The sequence below is a fragment of the Pipistrellus hanaki genome, assembly GCF_964339955.1.
Source record: "Pipistrellus hanaki genome assembly, chromosome: X".
Taxonomy (NCBI): Eukaryota; Metazoa; Chordata; class Mammalia; order Chiroptera; family Vespertilionidae; genus Pipistrellus; species Pipistrellus hanaki.
Genome location: NC_140524.1, coordinates 24,964,011 through 24,987,651, shown reverse-complemented (window position 1 = coordinate 24,987,651; position 23,641 = coordinate 24,964,011). Strand labels below are relative to the sequence as shown.

Below are 23,641 nucleotides of genomic sequence, written 5' to 3'. Positions count from 1 at the left end.
ACACATTGTTGTGTTGGCTGTTGTCATTTTTTCATTTGACGATCTGAGGGAAAAGAGGTCAGTGCCGCTAACTAAGTAGTCAGGTATTGCATGTTTTAAAAATTCTTATAGTACACCACTGTGCCGTAGCACACAGAATGAGAACCACTGCTCTATAAGAACCACAAAAATAAAAACTGTAAATGTAACGACTACTTGGGAAACACAAGAATATGCAACAATGTCTCTCACCAATTCAGAAAGCATATACAGTGTCTTACCAATACACCATAGTTATCTAGGTGAAGTAAATTGCCAAACCTGATTGCCAGTAGCTGTTGCAGCGAAGGGAACACTGGTGGCAGGTGTTGTTGCTGCAGACACAGTGGTAGGTGTAGCACCGTGCATCATGGGCACTTTCCGTAGGAAACCATGGAAGCAACACACGGGAGGGTGAACCATTTATGCAACCATGACATAAACGATGAAATGGAGCATGGTAGGGATCACAGCAACAAGCCATGTGAAATCATCATCATGGATACACCAGGGTGCAACATGCAATCACAGTCAGTGCAAAGCAACACAGCACAGAATGGGGAAACATTTAAAAAGAGAAAAGGGATAAACAATTATAGTTTGCATTGAGAAAAAAATTATTTCAACATTTAGTTAGTTTTTTAGTAGAATAACATTTTATTTGAATTAAAAGGCCATATTTCCAGAGGGTTAAATTGGTTGCATAAAGTAAAATCTTATTTTACCAAGACTATCTGTATTAATAGCTAGTTAAGTAAACAAGTGACCGGGTTGCACATTCAAAATGGGAGTAGGGAACTGTGAGTTGGTGCCTGGGTTCATTAATTTATAGATATGAGTGCTTTCACTAGATTTGTAGGTTCAAAGGAACAGTTATATACATACTTACCTGATCTACATGCAAAAATATGGTAGTTCAGTTGGTGGGTATATGGTAGGGGAGCAGAGATGAATAATACAATGGTAGGGGACAGTGGCAGGTAAGGGGGAGAGATCAACCAAAGGACTTATATGCATGCATATAAGCCTAATCAATGGACACAGACAACAGGGGGATGGGAGCATGAATGGGAGGTGGGGGGTAATGGGGGAATATAGACACATATGTAATACCTTAATCAATAAAGAAATAAAAAATACAATGGCCTACATATTCAGGTTTTTAAATACACCTCTGGCAAACCTTTTGAAACTTAAGCTATTTATCAAACACATGGGATACTTTAAAGAAAATATCTGACAAAATGTTGTCTTCATGGAAAATGTTACAGCTACATGGCTAGCAGCTATAACGTCTCTTTCAGGGTGTTTTTTCTTTGCCTTTTCTAGTTTCTACCTCATTTAAAAAGCTTTTGGGGTGCTTTTCTCATTTCTAGCTCGTTGGTCAAACAGAGTAGATGCAAAGCCCAAAAAGAATTAAGGGGCTTATTGAGATAAAAAAAAAAAAAAGTCAAAACAGCAACCACATAGTAGTACAATAAAATTCACTGGCTATGGAAGTGCGGCCTCTGTTATTGAGGGATTGGCTGTCCTCTGTAAAAATTAAAAAAAAAAAATATTCCCATCGATAATAACAGGAGCCCTATATGCATATGACTAGACGATCTGACTTCTGCAAGTTTGTGAAATGTGTCTTCACATTTTGCCACTCTGCTTCCCTGTCCTTTCACTTAAGAACTCCGTGTGGGAATGCAAACTGCATGCGTCAGTAGTGCTGCTTCCTATAGAGTTGCTGTGTTTCCAAGGTGGGAGGAGTGTTTTTAGAATTGACATGTTGTACAGTAAGGAATGTCTCTAAGCCATAGATAACTAATGGTAGGAACAAGGAAAAACTACAGTTTCTGTTAATCACCATTTGGGGTACAACTATGGTTTCTATGGCAATAGATATGTTGATTTTCCTCTCTCCAGGCCATTCATTTTCTCTGTAAACTTTCAGAAAATCTGAAATTCAATCAATGTAGATGTAAGTCATTATATATGAATGCTTGCCATTCACCCTTTAAGTTCTTGGTTTGCTTTCCAAAATGAGCTAGAAATGAGAAAAGCACCCTAAAAGCTTTTTAAATGAGGTAGAAACTAGAAAAGGCAAAGAGAAAACACCCTGAAAGAGATAGCTGCCAGCCATGTAGCTGTAACATTTGCCGTGAAGACAATATTTTGTCAGATATTTTCTGACACAGGACATTAAAAAATGTTCTAGCTTTGCTAAACTCATTCTCTCTAAACATCTGAGTATTGAATAATTTAGATCTTTTTTAAAAAAAACATATATTTTATTGATTTTGTTCAGAGAGGAAGGGAGAGAGATAGAGAGTTAGAAACATCGATGAGAGAGTCATCGATCAGCTGCCTCTTGCACACCCCCTACTGGGGATATGCCTGCAACCAAGGTACATGCCTTTGACCGGAATCGAACCCGGGTCCCTTCAGTCCCCAAGCCGACGCTCTATCCATTGAGCCAAACCGGTTTTGGCTGAATAATTTAGATCTTATGGATAACTTTTTTGGAGGAAAATTTTGTACTTTAAAAATTGTACATTTTAAATATTTTATAGTGTTCTAGTAACAGATATAAAGCTAAGAACAGAACTGCCCATTCTGGCTAGATAAGGAAATGTTTCAAAATAGGGTGAAAATAGAGCAATGGCAGGATCAGTATTTGCCAATAAACTAGGACTTGGGAGTGTAGGACTAATGTGATTCCCTAAAAATGTGAAATAGCACTATATGAAACCTTAAATACTTAGATAATGTCCAACCATATCATTCAGTCATATGTTCTTTCATAGTCACAACAGAAAGTCACTTTTTTTTCCCAGATTAGAATAATTGAGAATTTTTGTACAAAACCTACCAATACTTGAAGCAGGTGCCATGCACAGTATTTGCCCTGTACACCGTGCAGAAAAAGCGTGAAAAGTAAAGAAAAGAGATATTTCATTATTTAAGCTTTATTGATAGAAATAATTTTAACTAAAAAAGATCATATTTGCAATATTAATTTATTATCACATGCAAACCCAAGTAATCTATGCTTATAATTACAGTTTAGTTTTAAAATCACAAACCCAGGTAATCAAAGTAATTCTTGGATGCTTAGGTATAAACTTGAATATAAAATTTTCTTTAAGAAGATTATCTCACTTAAATTACATCCTGTATTTATTTTGGACAAATACATCCTAAGTGACTTTAATCATGAAGGGGAGAATTTTATTTATCACATAAATTGTTTTCAAAATATGCACCAAGATCTGGAACCTAGTGCAATAAATCTATTTAGAGTATTTATCTATTATCACTACCTACTCCACCTTGTAACTGAGGACTTGACTATGAACATATGGCAAATAGGCTTTTTATCAAAAGGGGGCTCAGCCTGAAAGGTTTTTAATTTGTTACTTAAGGGGGACAGTGTTCTTCAGATATTTTGGCTTATAAAGCTAGATTTTAAATAATCCAAATCCAGCAAAAAGTAAAAAAATTGTGTCTTTTTTAAATGATACCATGAAAATTATTGTTAGTAACTAGACAAAACCTTTTAATAGATTCTTCCAAAATGTATTACTGATTAACTGATTAAGCAAGAGATTATTTTCAAGTCCAATTAGATAATTCTACCCATTTAGTATGTTTATACAATTAACAAGTCTTTATAAATTAATTTTTAAATCATATCATTTTCATTTAATAATAATTTTAAAGTGGGAATTTATAATTCTGGCAAGAAAATCTACTATACTCTGCGTGATTCATATTTTCAATTTATTCCTAAGAGACTATATGGTAATTCTTAAAGTACTGAAACACTAGAAGAAAAGTATTTTCATACAAAATTCTGGCTTAAATTTTTTATTCAATTTGGAACAAAATTGTTAAGCTATTAAATGTAGTTGAATGTAAAGATAAAATGTGCTGCAAAGTATCCGGAAAATATGTCAGGAAAACTGCTACATTTTTTAAATATTAACTGGCATGAGGTGGGGGGTAGGAGAGGCTGGGGGAAGGTCAATTGTGGGAAAAGAGGTACATGTACTACTATTTGTAATACTTTAAACAATAAAAAATAATTAGAGGCTAGATCTATCTGTTATATTATATTATATATTACCTGTACATCATACTATGCTATAAATTTAAAGATAGTTTTATTATAAGTATCTTCAGTATATCAAAGATATATGGGCTTCATTTTTTTGCAATGCTGAAAATGAGAAAGATATTTTTGAGGGCAGACCAATGTCTTTGAATGTTATACCTAAGAGTCAAAAAATTAGTTTGAGCCCTAACCAAGTGAATCAATGATAGGAAACAAAAATTAAGAAATGTTAAAAAGAAAAATATGGACAATGTTTCCTAGATTGATTTTAAATCATTAATTTTCAGAAATCACAGAAACAAATTTTTAAATATATACTAGCTCAGTGGCGGCAAACTCATTAGTCAACAGAGCCAAATATCAACAGTACAACGATTGAAATTTCTTTTGAGAGCCAAATTTTTTAAACTTAAACTTCTTCTAACGCCACTTCTTCAAAATAGACTAACCGTGGTATTTGGTGGAAGAGCCACACTAAAGGGGCCAAAGAGCCACATGTGGCTCGAGAGCCACTGTTTGCCGACCACTGTACTAGCAGATCAAACATAACTGCCCTGTTTTATTTCCAGTCAAAACACCTGTTGATCGCCCTGGCATAAAAGTCATTGGGTTGCTGGTGTGCATTGCATATAGTCACATCATCATTACACTCAAAGTGTTCGTAGCCCAGTTCTCACCTGGAGGGATGAAGGCTGGCTGTGGGAGCTGCAGGTTAGTCAGAGCCTGTTGGCAGTGGAAAACACTGGGATTAAAGAACGGGACGGCACCATTAGTCTTTTCAAGTGCCGGTCTCTTTGGTATCATTTGAAATGCACCAGGCTGTAGGGCCTGTGAGGGAGGGATAGATTAATAATTAGTACCAAAGAAAGTAAAAACATGTACTCAAACCAAGCAAGCAACAGTTAGATAAGGTGTGGTCTGGGAGCCCTCTACAAGGATATCCATCGAGCAAGGTAAGCAGCTGCAAAGATGAAGCAGTTCACTAAATGACAACTTAATTCAGAACAGAAAAATACACACAAGGAGAAAAAGAAGCTTTTCAACTTCACTAATTTTGGCAAATAAAAAAGGGTCTCACAGAAACCGGTTTGGCTCAGTGGATAGAGTGTCGGCCTGCGGACTGAAGAGTCCCGAGTTCGATTCCAGTCAAGGGCATGTACCTTGGTTGCGGGCACATCCCCAGTGGGAGGTGTGCAGGAGGCAGCTGATCCATGTCTCTCTCTCTCATTGATGTTTCTAACTCTCTATCCCTCTCCTTTCTACTCTGTAAAAATCAATAAAGTATATATATTTTTTTTTTCAAAAAGGGTCTCATCATTTGGACAGGATGTGACAGGAAACTGTTAATAGCAAATAAGCATTTAAAATGAACATGCTCACCTACTAATCTATTAAAATGAGACTAGCAGAGGCAATGGGTATAGCAGGAAAGACATTTTTTTCCCAGTTAAAATTCTGATAAGGATTTAGGAGATAAATGGTAATAAAACATTATCAGTAGTTAGAGTCTGCTACTGTAGCCCAATAAAACAAATCCAATTTATACCAGGTCTTCAGATCCACATTCTATAACTGTTTATCTCCCAAATAAAATGTAAGAAAAAAAGGCACATTATTACTTCCCCATCACCCACCTCACCCAGGCACCATACATAGTTAGCAAAATCAATTATCATTTGTAGAGGCTTGCCTTACATTTCAGGATGTGCCATTTGCTTTGTACAGTCCTTGTAAAGTTTAATTCTAAACGTATTAGCATTTTAAAATTCTCCTTAGATGTCTATAATTCTTTCAAAATTCCACTATGCTTATAATACTCAAACTTGTTGCTGGATCAGATTCATTGGAGAAGTTTGCCATTACATTTTTTTCTTAGCAAATTGGACATTACTTAAAAAACATGCCCCAGAAACAACAATTAGGTGTGATTCAAATTCTCAAGTCAACAAGGACACTTGTGCAGAGTAACTAACCTTCCACACACTAAAACGGTTATGCCATGACCTCCTTACTCCTGTGAATAAAGAAAGCCTAAAGCAGGGGTGGGGAACAAACATCCAGTCTAAGGACCATAAAAAAAGTATAAAATCATTTGGTCTGGCCCTGCCAAGGCATTAGGGATAAGTTAATTAAATGTTTGACGAAATATAGCAGGCTAATTTTTTTAGACATTTTTAAAAATATATTTTATTGATTTTTTACAGAGAAGAAGAGAGAGGGACAGAGAGTTAGAAACATCGATGAGAGAGAATCATACATCAGCTGCCTCTTGCACACCCCCTACTGGGGATGTGCTGGCAACCAAGGTACAGGCCCTTGACCGGAATTGAACATGGGACCTTTCAGTCCGCAGGCCGATGCTCTATCCAGGAGCCAAACTGTTTTGGCCAAGCTAATTTTTTAAGTTGATAACTTTATATGGCCCATGAATGATGTTATAAATATCCAAATCACCCTCAGAAGAAACAAGGTTCCTTCCTCTAGCTTAAAGGAATCAGTATTTTCTCTGGGAAAAACTAAACATCAACCTCTCAAGTCTTTTTCTTTTAAATGCATACAAACTTCTTTTAATGAAGTCAACCTGAGCTAGGCACATGGACATGAACAGAGTAAAAACATCTCTTTTCGCTAAGCATTTCTACTCTGAATCCTTAAACATACAGAAAGCTTAAACTTCTTCATGGAAGGCCTCCTTTATTTAATCTTATTTCAGACAAATTAATATTTGCCTATTTGACCTTACCACTAACATTCTGCTCTGACCAGTTACTCAGAAAGGAATATTATATTAATATTCACAAGTACCAGTCAATTGAAGGCCAACTATATAATATTTAAATTTCTACATGGAAATTTGGGCCTGACTTATGTGCCTTTTACCAAATACGCCTAAATTATCAGGAATGAGCACATACATATGAAGGCCCCAAGCCTGAATGTGGAACAAGTACATAAAGGCAAAAGCAAGCCATTCTTTATGCACCCCACACATATGAGAACCTTTACTTTTATGGAGCCAGCTGTATTCTTCTCTTTTATAATAGGTCCATGCTGTTTCTGAACTCTATGACACCAACAGAAATAATCCAAAAATTGAAGGCTTAATTTTGCATTGAACATTCTGGATGCCTTCTATTTTCATAGCTTAAAATTCCCTCATTCAAAAGAATTTAAGATAAACAACATGTGGTGAGGTCTTTTGTTTTCTTAACATTCATTAACAGATTATGTTGTCCAGATCAATCTTTCAAGTAATGGGTTAGTTCTGAGAGAACAGGGATACTGAGAAAGCGGAGCAAGTCCCAAATTGGTGCTGTGTCCTTAAAGCCATAATCTACCAAAAAAAAGTTGGGAGAAATTTGGGGTATATGGTTTAGAGAAAAAAAACATCAGAGTCACCACTCTGGAATAGGTATTGACGTATTTTGTATATATCAATATATATATATATATATAAAAGTATGAGTTCCAGTTATAACAAGATAGATTTCAACTCATTATGAGAAAAACATTGTTAACAAATATGGGGTTTGAAAATAAATATATTTCTTTTATTAAAGGTAAGGTCTCTGTCAGGGGGTTCAGGTTCCTGTAGATGATTTTTTCCCCCAGACAGAAAATATGAGGTTCCTCAAGGTTTTGCCCCTTCTTGGGTTATTACATCTCGTTACAGGAGGAAAGGCCCAAGTCAAAAGAGAAATAACAAGGAGCTTATCAAAATAATTGACAGCTGTGACAAAGAAATAATCATAATTCCTATTTTGCAACCTATCACACTGTAGTATGGTATGCAAATATTTCCCCTAGCTCCTAAAATCAACTTTTCCCCAAAACTGACTTGCTAGGACAACTTTTGTTGCCTCCTCTCCCAACCATGTAGAAATGCCCCTCCCAGCCTTGGCTGGCTGCTTCCTTAAAACCATGCCTCCAAAAAAAAAAGAGAACCTTAACTTTTGGAAAACAGAAGCTTACTTATTATCCCATCTTTCAAGTCTCCTATTGTTGAAAGGCATTAAGGATATTACTAACAAAGTGCCCATGTAGGTGGCTCATAGGCAGAGGAGCAACTTGCTGTCTTTTTTTATATGCTAAGGTTAGTCATGCTATTAAAAAAATCATTCAGCCGGGATCGGTTTGCTTCAGTGGATAGAGCGTCGGCCTGCGGACTGAAAGGTCCCTGAAAGGTCCCGGGTTCGATTCCGGTCAAGGGCATGAACCTTGGTTGCGGGCACATCCCCAGTAGGGGGTGTGCAAGAGGCAGCTGATTGATGATTCTCTCTCATCGATGTTTCTAACTCTCTATCCCTCTCTCTTCCTCTCTGTGAAAAATCAATAATATATATTTTTTTAAAAAATATAAAAAATCATTCAAAAGTAATTTACTATTTAAATTATATAATTTCCACAGAAACCAGTTTGGCTCAGTGGATAGAGCATTGGCCTATGGACTGAAAGGTCCCAGGTTTGATTCCGGTCAAGGGCATGTACCTTGGTTGCAGGCACATCCCCAGTAGGGGGTGTGAAAGAGGCAGCTGTTCGATGATTTTCTCTCATCGATCTTTCTAACTCTCTGTCCCTCTCTCTTCTTCTCTGTAAAAAATCAATAAAGTACCCCAAGGAGTAAGAGCCCTCTGGACCACCAGCCCCAGCAAGAGGAAGAGAGGCCCTCCGCTGCTGGGGAGTCCTTGCCCAGATCAGTCCCCCAACACACTGAGAACCTCCTGACAACCATTTCCATCCCAGACCCCCTGAAGAAGGGGAGGGGCGTAGGAAGCCCTACTTTGTCTGTCGTGCACCATCAATAAAGTTCACTGTACCCAGCCAAAAAAAAAAAAAAATCAATAAAGTAGCCGAAACCGGTTTGGCTCAGTGGATAGAGCGTCAGCCTGTGGACTGAAGGGTCCCAGGTTCGATTCCTGTCAAGGGCATGTACCTGGGTTGTGGGCACATCCCCAGTAGGGCGTGTGCAGAAGGCAGCTGATCAACGTTTCTCTCTCATTGATGTTTCTAACTTTCTGTCCCTCTCCCTTCCTCTCTGTAAAAAAATCAATAAAATATATTTTTAAAAAATCAATAAAGTATATTTAAAAAAATAAATTATACATTTTTTCTCTTTCACTATAAAATGGGAGCAAAAGCACAGTAGGTTATCATAATCAATAAAGCTTTTAAAATAGTTACCTTTAGAAAATGTTAGTGAATGAAGTAGAACACATAGGTTCTCTCTTTTCCAGCTTATCACCTTGGCTATTCGTATTAGGGTCCACTCGTGACTATCCAAGGTTATGGTTACAAGACAATAGACACACTGAGGTATATATTAATCATACCTCCCCCCCCCAAAAAAAAAAAAAATAGTGCATAAATCCTGGTCTGCTCTTACCATCCCAGTGGCAGCTGAGTGGTTCATCTGGTGATGAGCTGCCTTGAGTTTGGCTTGCAAGTGTGGGGGAGGATGAAAGTACTTGCATTTCTCCCGGGAGCATCGGCCTTTGATGTAATCCATGCATATGGTCACAGTATTATCACTTGACTCAATCATAGAAACATCAGTAGGATGAGCATAGCGGCAATCATTTTCACCACGTGTACAATTTCCACGCTGAAATTCTCGGCAAACCTTAAGGAAAAAAAAAAATATCACACTGATGACTTAAAAGTCGGTTAGGTTTTATTTATTTTTCCAGTGAATGTAAGAGCAATAGTATACATTATGGTACTTGGCCATCTATGGTATTTAGGAAAAATCTAAAAAGCTGAAGGATCATGTAAAACCATGTTCACTCTGAGATGTAAACATAGATAACATTTTGATTCTTAGGAAAAATTTCCATTTTTTCCAAAGAAGAGCTGTCTGTTTTTCTTATGTTGAAATAAAAGTGCTTAAAAGCATTGTTTAATTTTCCATTTAATACAGTCTAAAGTGTAATTAGCTACATATGCAAAAGGGATTTATTTTGTTAAGGCCCAAAATAAGTCTTTATCACACAGCAATGTGCTTTTCCATGAGCAGACTTGTGGCCCATGATTGAATTACATTATGTGTACAATCAAGTTCCATTATAATACATTGCCAGGCATTTAAGAAGCTGCCGATGAAGCTGACTTTGTAAGAAAATGACTAGCTGTTTATTTCAATTTATGAAGAATGACAATTAAGAGATGTTTGAAGGACTTCAATAAATTAGAAAGCTGTTTCTTATTTTTTTTTACATTTTCTTTTCTTAGCAAAAGGGATATTTAATATCTAATGCATCATTCTTTTAAAAATTGGAGAAAAGGTTTAGATACTTTGAGACTCATTTACATTCTGCATTAGCAAATAGACTAGACCACCTTTCTTTTGTCCAGTTTGATTATTCTAACAAGTAGAAACTCATCAACAAACATAGCAATTCCAATCTATGACGCTGGAGCTTGGGTGGAAGCAGCATTCCCACCAGACTTTCTGCGCATAGCAAAGGAGATGCATTTTGTGGTTAAGTACACTAAGACAGTGTTTTTCAACCTTTTTTGGGCAAAGGCACACTTGTTTCATGAAAAAAAATCACGAGGCACACCACCATTAGAAAATGTTAAAAAATTTAACTCTGTGCCTATATTGACTATATATAAAGTAATTCTCTTGAATAGGAATTAAATAAACACAAAGAAAGTATTTTATAATTACTTTATTATGAAATATTAAGTAAACAAAATAGTGAAAAATTATAAAATTCTTGTCTTGTCTGCACCTACGGCACACCAGGCAACATCTCGCGGCACACTAGTGTGCCGCGGAACAGCGGTTGAAAAACGCTGCACTAAGACATGCTTTAACCTACTGTACAACTGAATCAATTCACTTCACAAAAGGGTATAATTGCAGTAGTAAAACATTTAACCTTGTTCTGAGGTTATACGCCACAAGCTAAAAACCCAGGTGCACTCATTTAAGGCATTCAAAATGTAAAGGCTCTTAGGCTGTTGTTTCATGCATAAGGTTAATATAAACCATATAGTATTTATATATTTCTACACAAATACCTCCAGTTTATCTGAACGCATTGGTTTGGGACCAGCAGCTCCTGACAATGTGAGACCCGGGTTTCCAGAAAACAGAAGAGGTGTGTTTGGTAAAAGTTCAGCAGGAACCAGGCCCATCCCAGGATGAGTAAAGTAAGGATTGAAAGCCATGGGAGGATTAGCTGCAAGTGATGTAGTCATAGGAAAGGAAGTCTGTATGTTTGAAAGAAAAAAAAAAGTGTTAGAGTTAAACAGGTTATTCCTATTAATAAACAAGGAGACATTCTTTTAGAAAGACTAAGCATATAAAAATGTGTCATTGTTTCTCAGATTTATTTTGAGTCTTATTCTAATTTCATATAAGAGTTGCTTTAACCAACAAACATCTTTGAGTATCAAATTTATTGGTAAACTGATAAAAACAAGTCACATAATTTTAAATAACCACCAGTTAGCCAAATTTCACCTCATTGATGGATTCTGTTCCAAGTGTGTTTTATTCAGCACTTTTCTTTTTACCTAAAAACCATGCCACCAATGATATCATATATACAGACAATCTACCCTGTCTCCCTTCATAAGCATGACTTTTGCAGGTAGATTTAAGGTTCTTCTGTAAGCTTGCTTTGTTCCACACTCCTCCTTCCTCTTCCCCATCAGTACTGCTTGGTCCTCAGGCTGCTTGTCCTAGTACAGTTCCCACCAGCCCCACCAGACACTCACTTCTCTTGGTTCACTATTAATTTTGGAAGACAGCAATGAGTGAGGAGGAAAGGGGTAGATTTAAAATGTGGGAGCTCTAACAATTTCATGCCATTTACCTAAAATGAGATAGGTATGATAATTTTTAAATTTTTCAATGTTCTATTTCATAAACTAATCTGACTTGCCTAGCCTTATCTTTATCTAATGGGCCAAATGATATCTATAGTTTAAAAGGAGACCCTAAAAATACTACAAGGATCTCTGTTAGGCAGGAAGAAATAAGATAGGATTATAAGGTACATAAACTGGAGTATAGCTTATGAAGAAAATCTTTACAAACACAAAGTATCCTTGCAGATTTTTATTTTATTTTAAAAAGTTCTCATCTCAAAGAGTTTGATATATACACTGAAGTGGCCAGATTATTGTGATCTCTGGATGCATAATAATCTGGCCACTCAGTATATATATATGTATATATTAGAAGCCCAGTGCATGACTTCGTGCATGGGTGGGGTCTGGCCAGCCTGGCCAGCAGAAGGGGACATGGGCGGTTGGCCAGCCTATCTGCTGGTTGAACTCCTGGTCGAGGGGACAATTTGCATATTAGCCTTTTATTATATAGGATATACACTGAGTGGCCAGATTATTATGTGTTCAGAGATCATAATAATCTAGCCACTCAGTGTATATTGCCTTTTTTATGGGTAATCACAGAATTTATCACTTTACTGTGCTGTTTCCAGTTTATTCCATATGTGGAAGTCTTTACTTCTCAATGAGGTTATTTCTTTGATAGTTCTATTGTCTCCCCTGTGGTACCCAATACTTAGTGAATGACTGATTGACTTATCTAATCAATGATAAAGTTTAAAAATAAATGTAAACATTTTAAATTAATTAATACCAAATCATGTTTAAATGTAGTACATTTCTAACAGAGACTCTATAAAGCCGTTAGTCGTTAATAATGCTGTGCAACTTGTAGTGTTCACTGTGTATTACTGATAGCATGTATTCTTCTTACTTTGTTATTTCTTTCACTAAAAAAATAATGAAACTGTTACATTGACAACCAACCTATGCCCAAACCTCTGCTAAATCACATTAATAGGAATAACTCTAAATACAGAGTGAATAAGAGGTTGTAGAGTATGAAGTGAAGAGCAATATACTTGAACTTTTCACCACCACAGCATTCTCCATAAAGTCCCTTTTATAAACCACACTTAACTTGGAAGGAAGGACTTCTGCATAAGCACTCTACCTTAGATGAGTTTATCAAATTAGCTAATTTGACATTGAGGACAGGAAAAAACCTTCCCCCTGCAAACTGGTAAGACTCACTTGGGTGAGTAGAGAAGGCATTGGGAACAAGAGTTTTAAGAGGAAAGAGGCAATATCAGGTTCAAGGAAAGATGATGGAACAGTCTGAAAGGTGTTTTAAAGGTTGATCAGATCATCAAGCCTCAGAGGCAAGGTAGGGGAGGGTGTGGGTAAGGGGGAGGAGTCAAAAAGGACTTGTATGCATGCATATAAGCCTAACCAATGGACACAGACATCAGGGAGATGAGGGAAGGAGTGGGGGTATGGGGGGATAATGGGTGGATAAGAACACATATTTAACACCTTAATCAATAAAGAAATTTAAAAAAGGTTTGTGTACAGTCAGCCAAGGGCTTACCCAGAGTAACTAGGTTCTATGATGTAAGAAGCTATACAGACATGTCATACTTTTTATTGAATAAGACATGAAGGTCCAGTAATTAGCAGATGAAATATTATCTTTTATAATGAGTAAAAATCTCTTGGAGAGAGCCACCCAGGCATATTTATATAAAAATGCAGACTTTATCAATTTGATAATGTATGATTTTCTCAAAATCAGCAAGAATCTCTCATTATAAAATCTCCATATTTGAACCACACGATAGTATGCTTTGTTGTACTTATTTTCTCTTTCATAATAAATTTCTAACTAAAGTCACTATCCCATTCTCCTAGATACTTTTTGCTTTTGCCTTTTACAGAACTGAGAACCATTATTACATTTTAAAAACTATTGAATTAAAAAAAAAAGATCTACCTGTGAGTGGGTTTTCCAGTTTAAAAACACCATTGAAGACTAATAAATACTGATCAATTAATAATAATTAAGCCTAATGTACATATAAGCAATGCATCCTATTTAAAGTAGCACTGAAGTTCCACTAACTTTTCTTTTCCTTTTTTTTTAGGGGGGGGGATTTTTTTACGTTAACTTCTGCCTTCTTCTTAAATTTGTTACATTCTCCACAGTTCAAAAACTGTGAAAACAAGCTGTAAATTAATTAAAGGTTTACCTAAAAAGTGCTGTAAAGGGCTTGCTAAAAGTATTTAGGCTTTCACCATATACTACACTGTTCCGTCTTTAGGTTTTAAAATGAGTATTATGTTTTATAATAATTTCCTCCTTGAGTACAAACTTCATTCAATAATAACTGTTATTAGAAGAAGCAATTATTCTACCTCCAGAAACTCCTGAGGTTTTTATTTTTAAATGGACATTTCTATTTTCTCACTATTATCTCTGCCCCAGGGTAACTACTCCATTTCATGAATTTGAACATTCAAGGGTTCAGATTTGGGTAACAGCGTCCCCTCCACTCCCACCCTCCATTAAGCCAAGAAGCCTACAATCTTGCACATTCAACTTTAATAAGTAAATTTAATCCTGCTTATATCTGTATTGTAGCCTTAAATGTCAGTTGAAATAAAATAAACTGTTCCAAGGGGTATATCTTTGTTTTAAAGAAAAAAGTTCTTGCCGAAACCGGTTTGGCTCAGTGGATAGAGCGTCGGCCTGCAGACTGAAAAGTCCCAGGTTTCGATTCTGGTCAAGGGCATGTAGTACCTTGGTTGCAGGCACATCCCCAGTGGGGGGTGTGTAGGAAGCAGCTGATCGATGATTCTCTCTCATGGATGTTTCTAACTCTCTATCCCTCTCTCTTCCTCTCTGTAAAAAATCAATAAAATATATTATAAAAAGAAAAAAGTTCTTAATAGGTTGAATGTGATTTCTATTTATAGCCTGAAATGGTCTAGACTCTTAAATATGTTTCAGATATTCATTTGAACCTAAATTATTTACTAAGTATTTGAAAATATGAGAAGACTTTTCCTCTTAAAACCAGGGTTAGAGTTTCAATTTTCTCTGAGTTTTATAAAACCAACAAGAATGGTGAAGATAATTGACTATTAATAAAAGATCACCTAGACAATTTACCCTCACTGTCCTTAGCAGGATTAGTTCCTAGAGTAGGAATTCCCACAGATTTCCTAGAAACTCTTAGGGCCTTAGGAAATGCCTCCTAAAAGTTAGTGAATTGTCTCTAGAACAATGCCCCCTAATCTTTTTTAGTCTTAGATTTCTCTGAGAGTCAGATCAAAACTGCATGCATTCTAGGGAAGTTCAAGGATCTGTCTGCCCTGTTTTTGTATGGCCAACTTGGTAACAATGGTTCCTACATTTTTAAATGGTTGAAAAAGTAAAGGATAAAAAATATTTCATAATGCATTAAAATTATATGAAATTCATATTTTAGTGTCCACAAATAAAGTCAACTGTGCCCATTGGTACAACAAAAAGTTGTAGCTACTTGTTTTCTCTCTTGCTATAGAAGTGCCTATATAATATCCTCAACTTTGCCCATTGTCCCACAAAGCCTAAAATCTTCACTACTTAGTCATTTACAGGAAAGTTTGTTGACCCTCATTCTAGACGATTCCCAAAAAAATAAAGCACTCTATCAATTTATTACTAAATTAAAGTACTAATTATATATAAATCTATTGATGTGAATTTAATACTTGTGGCAAGATTCTAGAAGTTGAAAATGCTTGGCTTTAGAAACCAATACTGAAGTATTCACTGAAATGTTCTTTTAAATAGTCACTAAAATTATTATTCCTTTTCCCCCTTATTTATTAAGGTATTACATATGTGTCCTTATTGCCCCATTGCCCCCCTCCCCACTCCCTCCTTCATTCCCTCACCCCCCTGTTGACTGTGCCCATTGGAAGTCTTTAGGTTGATCTCTCCCATTTACCTCCACCCTTCTCTACCTTCCCTCTGAGGTTTGACGGTCTTATAGATGCTTATCTGTCTCTGGATCTGTTTTTGTTCATCAGGTTATATTGTTCATTATATTCCACAAATGAGTGAGATCATGTGATATTTATCTTTCTGTGACTGACTTATTTGCTTAGCATAGCATAATGCTCTCCAGTTCCATATATGCTGTTGCAAATGGCAAGAATTTCTTCTTTTTTTTTTTTTTTTTTTTTTTTTTTACCACGGTGTAGTATTCCATTGTGTAGATATACCACGGTTTTTTAATCCTTAACTGCTTGTTAATAGAACAATAACTACTAAGCAATAAAGATAGATGTAATCCTATACAGGCAAAATGTTAGGAGTCCCCACATGTTGGTCTTAAAGGATTTTGAAGCACCATTGAATAATAATATAATTCAATGAAAAAACTATGCTTTAAATATATATGTCCAGTTTACACATACACTTTAGAAACATCGATTTAATACTTAAATGGTTTATTCATCAAGCTAGTATAAAGAAATAAATAGTAAATGTTATGATAAATCAATCTTTGTGCCTCCCCAACAGCCTACATCTATTTGTAGTTGTGTCAACAATATCCAAGGTCAGTTACAATTATTGTTGGATGAATGCAAAGTCACTTTGGCTAATCCTGGCCAGAAAGTAATGTAATAATTGAGGCCTTTCATCTCTGAGGTCCTATTTAGAGGTGGATGACTAAAAAAATTTTTTATAGGATGATATACATTTGGTAACAGTTTGTTGACTTGATTTTAATACCAGAAAAATAGTCCTCTTAACTTTTACTAGCACTCATAATACCTTAGTTTTATTGCTCATTTACAAGAATTTACATGGTACAAAAGGAAGCTTGTTTCACCATCACCATGCATATTTCTATCCTTAGATTATCCCAAAGCACATTAAAATGTATAATTTTAGTTTCTTTCAGACTTTATTAACTGTTCAAATGTAGCACAAATGAATAATCTTGGTTTCATAGTTTTTGTTTGGTCATCTCCACACTCTTAGTGTGAATTTTTGCAGGGACTGGAGTGGCCAAAAGGCACATAACCTCCAATAGTTAATTGGTTCCTTGGTAATTAAGAGTTAACTTTATAAACAGACATAAGCAGATACGGGTGTTTATGTACTAATCATACTTGTTAATGAATAAGTTACCATGGCTCCAGAGAATGCTAAGAAAAAAATAAGTTCAAGGGTCAAAAGTGGATAGCTATTCTCACCTAGACCTGGATTTTGTGACCTTATTAGTCACAGAAGTCTCTAAGTAAGAGGAAGCACTGAAGATAGGCAAGTAGATGAAGGATCAATAGATTATTGTGGGTATAAAAGATATAAAGTATAGCATGCAAGAGAGGACAAATCCTGGTTTGGAAATGCCTGTATTGGGTGGAGGACAAGCTACAAAGTAGGCCAGAAGTTATAACTGTGAACTTACACACAGATCAGCATATCACCAGAAGATGACTAGAGGTAAGGACCTGTGAAGAGGGCAAATGACTTCTTCCTTATATGTATGGACAAGGCATTTTTTACTTTGTTCCCAAGAAGTGAACAAGAACTTACCTAAAACTACTTGTTGGTAAACCACAAGGTGATAGTAATGAGAATTCAATTAACTTTAGCATGCTACTAGGAAAGGAAAAGTAGTTTTATAAAATCAAATGGCTACTCAATTTAAACAAAAGTTATGAAACTAAATATAAATTTTGAGGAGAGAAATGGCAAGATCTTAGAAAAGCCAAAAACAAACAAACAAGAAACAACAACAACAAAAACCCACATGGAGGCTGAAGACTAAATATCTCAGTGCCACTCCAGGATAAATAGATGCCAAGGGTTATGATGATCAGGGGTTCAACAAACAATGACCACAACTACCAAAATAACACAAATAAAAACAAAACCTTGCATGGTTAATAGCAAGAGAGCTATATATGAAAAAAAGAAAAGCCCAAATTATAAAAATACAGAAGATTGAGTATATATCAGAAAAGTAATGCTGTCAAAAAAACATTAATTCACCATCTTACCATTGTCATACTTTCCTAGAAGGTAAAGATTGTTTCTAATTCATCTTTTTATCCATCTCTTATCCTCTTAAATGTTTGGCACAGAGTAGATGCTCAATAAATGTTTACTGAATTGAGTGAAAAGGGATTCCTGCCGAAACCGGTTTGGCTCAGTGGATAGAGCGTCGGTCTGCGGACTGAAAGGTCCCAAGTTTGATTCCAGTCAAGGGCATGTACGTTGGTTGCGGGCACATCCCCGGTAGGGGGTGTGCAAGAGGCAGCTGGTCGATGTTTCTCTCTCATTGACATTTCTAGCTCTCTATCTCTCTCCCTTCCTCTACGTAAAAAATCAATAAAATATATTTTTTTTAAAAGGGATTCCTAAGCCATTGACTACTTTTATGATTACCAATTAGAAAAATCCAATTTAAAAATTACAGTACAAAAAGAAACACTGAAGGATCAAAAGCAGTGGACAAATGCATCAGTTTTTCTCTCTACTGAGGGAGACTAAACATAATGCCACTCACAAATTGTCTTTTGATATAAATGTGAAATGCTAGATCAAGTAGTATGAGAAGCTCAGAGTATTTTATACACTCATATATGTATACTGTATGTGTGTGGATGTGCATGGATACACATATACACACATTTGTATATATGCATTTTTACATTGCAGTAGTTAAGTACAAAAATGTATTCAATAAAGAGTTCTGAGAAAAACAACTTGTTGATACTATAGACCAACATATGTAACTTCTTATCACAAAAAGTCTTTGTTCCAGGGAAGTAGTGAATTGTTAATATTACTGGTATTCACAGAATGATTTAAGAGAGATTAGGTAAAAAAAGGCTTTAAAATATTCAGTAGATCCTTATAGGATACTAAGACAAATTAGGAATGTTTGGAGGACCAGCTTAACTTTAAGATTAGTATCATGTGCAGTGGCAACCACAGGATTTATGCTAGGTCTCCTGATGGATGGAGATCTGAGCAAGGAGATAGCTTTTTTTTTTATTAATATATTTTTTATTGATTTTATACAGAGAGGAAGGGAGAGAGATAGAGAGTTAGAAACATCGATGAGAGAGAGTCATCAATCAGGCCTACTGGGGATGGGCCTGCAACCAAGGTACATGCCCTTGCCCGGAATCGGACCCGGGACCCTTCAGTCCCCAAGCCGACGCTCTATCCATTGAGCCAAACCGGTTTCGGCAGGAGATAGCTTTGATAAGAAAAAATATTATCCTCGGTAGGTGAAATTGTCAAGCATTGGTTTTGTTTATTATTAGTGTTGCCGTTTTATTTATCTTCCATTAAGGAAAAAGCTTTACACAGAGGTTTCCCAACTCCCTGCTTTCATCTCACTGGTGATCAACAGCAAACACTTTTGAGGTAGCTGACTATAGCTTAGACTGTGACCAAGACAGGAACGGTAACAGGCTCACGTGGTTTCATTAGCACCAGACTCTAAACAACTGAACTAATCGGCCCCAAAGGAAAAGGACACACAATGTACTGAGAGGAGATTATGTTTAATGTATCTCATGGGAAAATATGAGGGAGGATAAAGGGAGAATTTTGAGCTTTATCACTACAAAGAAACTGGGATCCATAAAAGATATCATGTACAAATGCCCTCTGTTTGTCTGCAAAATTGTAGCATTTTTGCTTAACTTTTGGGAAAAGGATTTTACATTGTGAATTAACAGACTTGGCACAAGGCAGCAAACCCACTGCTGGTGTCATATATCTTGTTTTACTATAAAAGGAGCTTGAAGCAGTATAATATACATAGCCTTGGGAAAGAACCTGAATAACTATTCTACTTTGGACCAGTAATTGCAATCAAGAGTGAATCCGGGACCTGTAGGGCCTGAAGTCGTTCAGTAGAGTTGGGGAGGGGAGGTTTGTACAGAAATATATTTTGCAAATTTTACAAACCTATTGTAAACATATTGTTTGGGCTTCTCCAAGGACCTTGAAAATGAGGGCCCCTGAGACGTCACTAACTTGAAGTTAACTATAACCCTGGAAATAATTTGTTGAACAAATAAATAATGTTAGGCTTCAGTTGCTATCTGTAAATAAAATCTTCTCTAATATTTTAGAGAACGTAGCGAAATCCAGATAAAATGTGAGCTCATCTTATGGTTTTACTTCATCCTGTCCTGTGATGTGATTTGGTCAACTTGTCCTTATGGAACTTCACATGATAGTAACAGTCATAATTATATTAAGAACACATTACCCTTATAATCTACTGACTTGAACATTTTGCAAAAATCACTTTAGAAGACATTCAATGTTACCACATCCATATGAAAGAGCTACTTGTCATTTTGCAAGTGGGTAAACTGAGAAATCCATTGAAGAACTGCCATTAAAATACACAAGACTAGTAATCTGGAATGTGGACATAGTTTCCTTTTCCTTGAAATCTACAAAATACCTTGGCCATCTTTTTCATGATAATTTTATTTATTTTAAATTTATCTTTATTGTTGAAAGCATTACAGATGTCACCTTTCTTCCTAATTGTCATGATACTTTTTAATAAAAGGACCATAACTATAGGAAGAGGGAATAAAGAATTCAGTCAATAATATTAGTTTATGTGAACTAGAAAAAATGTGCTCTTATGCCATTATGCACAATGTATAATGTACCTTGGTGAGAAAAAGATATTATCCTTTTGTCATTAACTACTAAATTATTTAACTATTAAACTCTTTCAAAATTATAAAGTAAATAAATATTTTGCAATTTTCTTTCAAGATAATTAAAACTGCTTTAGTACAAAGTTTCATATACTAAGACATACCTTATAGCTCTCATTTTTAAAAGAAGAACATTAAAAATATTGGAGTCTAACAATAATGATGTTATTTATTAATTAGTATATCTCCCTTCTTCATATCTACTGGAACTTCCTATCTTTCCCCTTTTGGTTCTGAAGTGTAACATAACCTTCCTTTCTTACTATATTAATGTCATATAAGCATATAAGCTTGTTTATGATAAATGTAGGTGGGGAGAATCCCAGACAGACATCAGATGATTCTATCTACAATGAAGGAAAAGCTTAGAATGAAACCCATGCTTATAACCTCTGTGGTTAGGGACACCATAACCTGGCCACAGGAATGCAAGCCATGAAGAGCATACAGCAGAGCAGATTTGGCACACCTTAGATGGTGAGCCAAATATGCCAAGGCAATAATCTCTGTATAAATCATCAGGTGAGTATACTTGACTGAGTCAAGTTTACCTATGTGTAAATAACTGCCTCCATGTGAATCAACACATTCAGGAAGAGAAACTAAAAAAATTTACTAGATATGGACAGATCTAGATTATGTGAAATGTCTAAATAAAAATATTTTAATAGCTTTACAATACCATGTCCACTTTATACTTATATATATTGCATTCAACAGGAAGACTCCTTTCTCCCTGTAATGAAAATTCTTAGTTGTGAAATTAAAATATTAGACCATTAGCTTTGTTTGAGAGTAGTCCAGTGTGTCTACTTTCCCTAAAATTCTTGTACAGTGCTCATTTGCCTCTCTAATGACATCAAGGGGAGTTTTTAAACTTAAATTTTTTTGCTGTGAACATCAGAAATTCTCTTAAACAACACTGAAAAATATTAGGAAGTCATACGATTTCTCTCATTTGCTCAACTTCCTCCATAGGGCTAACAGAAGCTTTCAGAGGTGGACATTTATATCAGATGTAAATTCAGGCCTGTTAAATACAGTGAATAAACTTGTCCACTACAACAAGCATTCCATCCCACTTGAGTAGGTGTGGCTTTCATTCATTGTTCAGTCGCACTGAACAGAATGTTCTCTAGCTACCATCCTATTTAGGCTGACATTCCCTATATCTGAGGGCTTATAATAAGCAAACCATACTCAGTTTTCCAAAGAGCAGATATGCTCTTCTGTTATTCTAGAAACAGATTGAAGTATGTTTTGTGGAAAGACCTGAAGTTCAAGCCAATGATATCATATAGGTCTTAATATACAACCATACAGACATCATGACTGAAAATTTAAAAACACTTGACTATTTTGGAGAAAATAATCATGTTATGCAAGGTGTTAAAAGGAACTGAGGATTGTTTTGGGAGAGTAAGTACCAGAGAAGTTAATTAAAATCATGTTACTTTTATAGTAATATCAAAATCCATAATGAAGAACATTTCTTTTGAATCATAATGATAAATGTCATTTAAAATTGTCACTAGCTCAATTCCAATATCCCTACAAAGCAACTTTCTAGACCTCAAAAGAGGATCATATTAACCATTGTGGGGCTAATTTTTAACATGTAATAACTGCAAAAATTAACCTTTTATCAATTTATGACATCACAACAGCTATTTTTAAATACATAATCCACAAGTTAGAAATGCAATTTCCAATTGTTCCCTGGGGTCTAATAAGTGATGACTTACATCTTGTGATATGCTATAAAATAAATTGTATTCCTGTGAGTCATATCAGTCATGTTCTACAGCCTGAAATCTAAAATTACCCTCACTGAAGAAATAAGGCAAATGTATTCCATTATAGAAACCACAGAGAATCAAATTAGAAGGCACAAAAGGCCAGAAAACTCAATGTATCTCTTATTAGTCTCTAAAAAAGCCACCCCCTATTTCCCAGTGTGAGCCATCATGATCGATAATGCATAAAGAGTTGAGACTTGGAATGGAGAGACTCTACTAGAATCTGAATAGAAAATAAATAGTCTGCCTTCTGTCTCCACCCTTACTTTAATGCAGGCCTTGCTCTGATACCCTGAAACAGGAATTTTATTGCTGCCCTGATGCTGTCTCTTGAGTTATGAAAATATATACACTCCAAGTCTATAGAAAAGGCTGAGCTCAGGTATGTGATAAAATCTGGCTCTATTCTTTTTTCAGTCTGAAATTGGGACATCCCACGAGAAGCTGAGAGTAGTAAGGATGGGTGAAAAACTCCTTTGCTTTATTCCCCATCTACTCACATTTTCTGGACTCACCAAGCACATTCAGTATTTTGTGGATTTGTTTATCCTGTCTCAGTATCTACCCTGTTTCCCCGAAAATAAGACAGTGTCTTATATTAATTTTTGCTCCCAAAGATGCGCTAGGTCTTATTTTCAGGGGATGTCTTATTTTTCCATGAAGAAGAATATGGTAGACATTTATTGTTAAATGAAAATAAAGGAAATTTATTATCTGTATACGGTACGGTAGTAGGTTAGTTGTCAACACAAACCAGACAAACTGTGAATCCTACAGTATCAAAAATTTACTCATTTATTCAATGACAATCATGTCATCATCTTCTGGAACATCATCATAACAATCCAATTCCTGAATTTCCTGGTGAATTTCTTGTGACTCCATTTCTTTCAGAATCAGTGGACCAAATCTCTCATGTTTAGCCTGGAGAGGGGGGGGCGTTATTTTCGGGGGATGCCTTATATACTCAGGAGGAAACCTATAAGTAGGTCTTATTTTCGGAGGATGTCTTATTTTCAGGGAAACACGGTAGTAGACTTTCTCTTCCCTGCCCCTTTAGAAGTAGGAAAAAATGTAGATATTTCAGTGCGTGAAAGCCTCGTTTAAAGGAGTTCAACCATGTAAAGCAATCCTGAAGGCCAAATAGGAGCTC

The 23,641-nt window shown here is 35.8% G+C and overlaps 1 protein-coding gene across 20 annotated transcripts in view; it reads right to left on the bottom strand.

Annotated features, from left to right (window-relative positions):
* MBNL3 (muscleblind like splicing regulator 3) overlaps positions 1-23,641 on the bottom strand; it is a 131,853-nt gene that overhangs the window by 10,444 nt on the left and 97,768 nt on the right. For 16 of the 20 annotated variants that reach the window (XM_084870746.1, XM_084870747.1, XM_084870740.1 and 13 more), the window contains 5 exons: positions 11,147-11,338; positions 9,504-9,740; positions 4,798-4,948; positions 2,876-2,911; positions 301-395 (listed from right to left, as the gene is read on the bottom strand). In XM_084870746.1, the coding sequence (XP_084726872.1) occupies positions 301-395; positions 2,876-2,911; positions 4,798-4,948; positions 9,504-9,740; positions 11,147-11,338 (711 nt within the window). The remainder of the gene's footprint in view (positions 1-300; positions 396-2,875; positions 2,912-4,797; positions 4,949-9,503; positions 9,741-11,146; positions 11,339-23,641) is intronic. The other 4 variants (XM_084870742.1, XM_084870733.1, XM_084870751.1 and 1 more) reach the window with 1 other exon arrangement.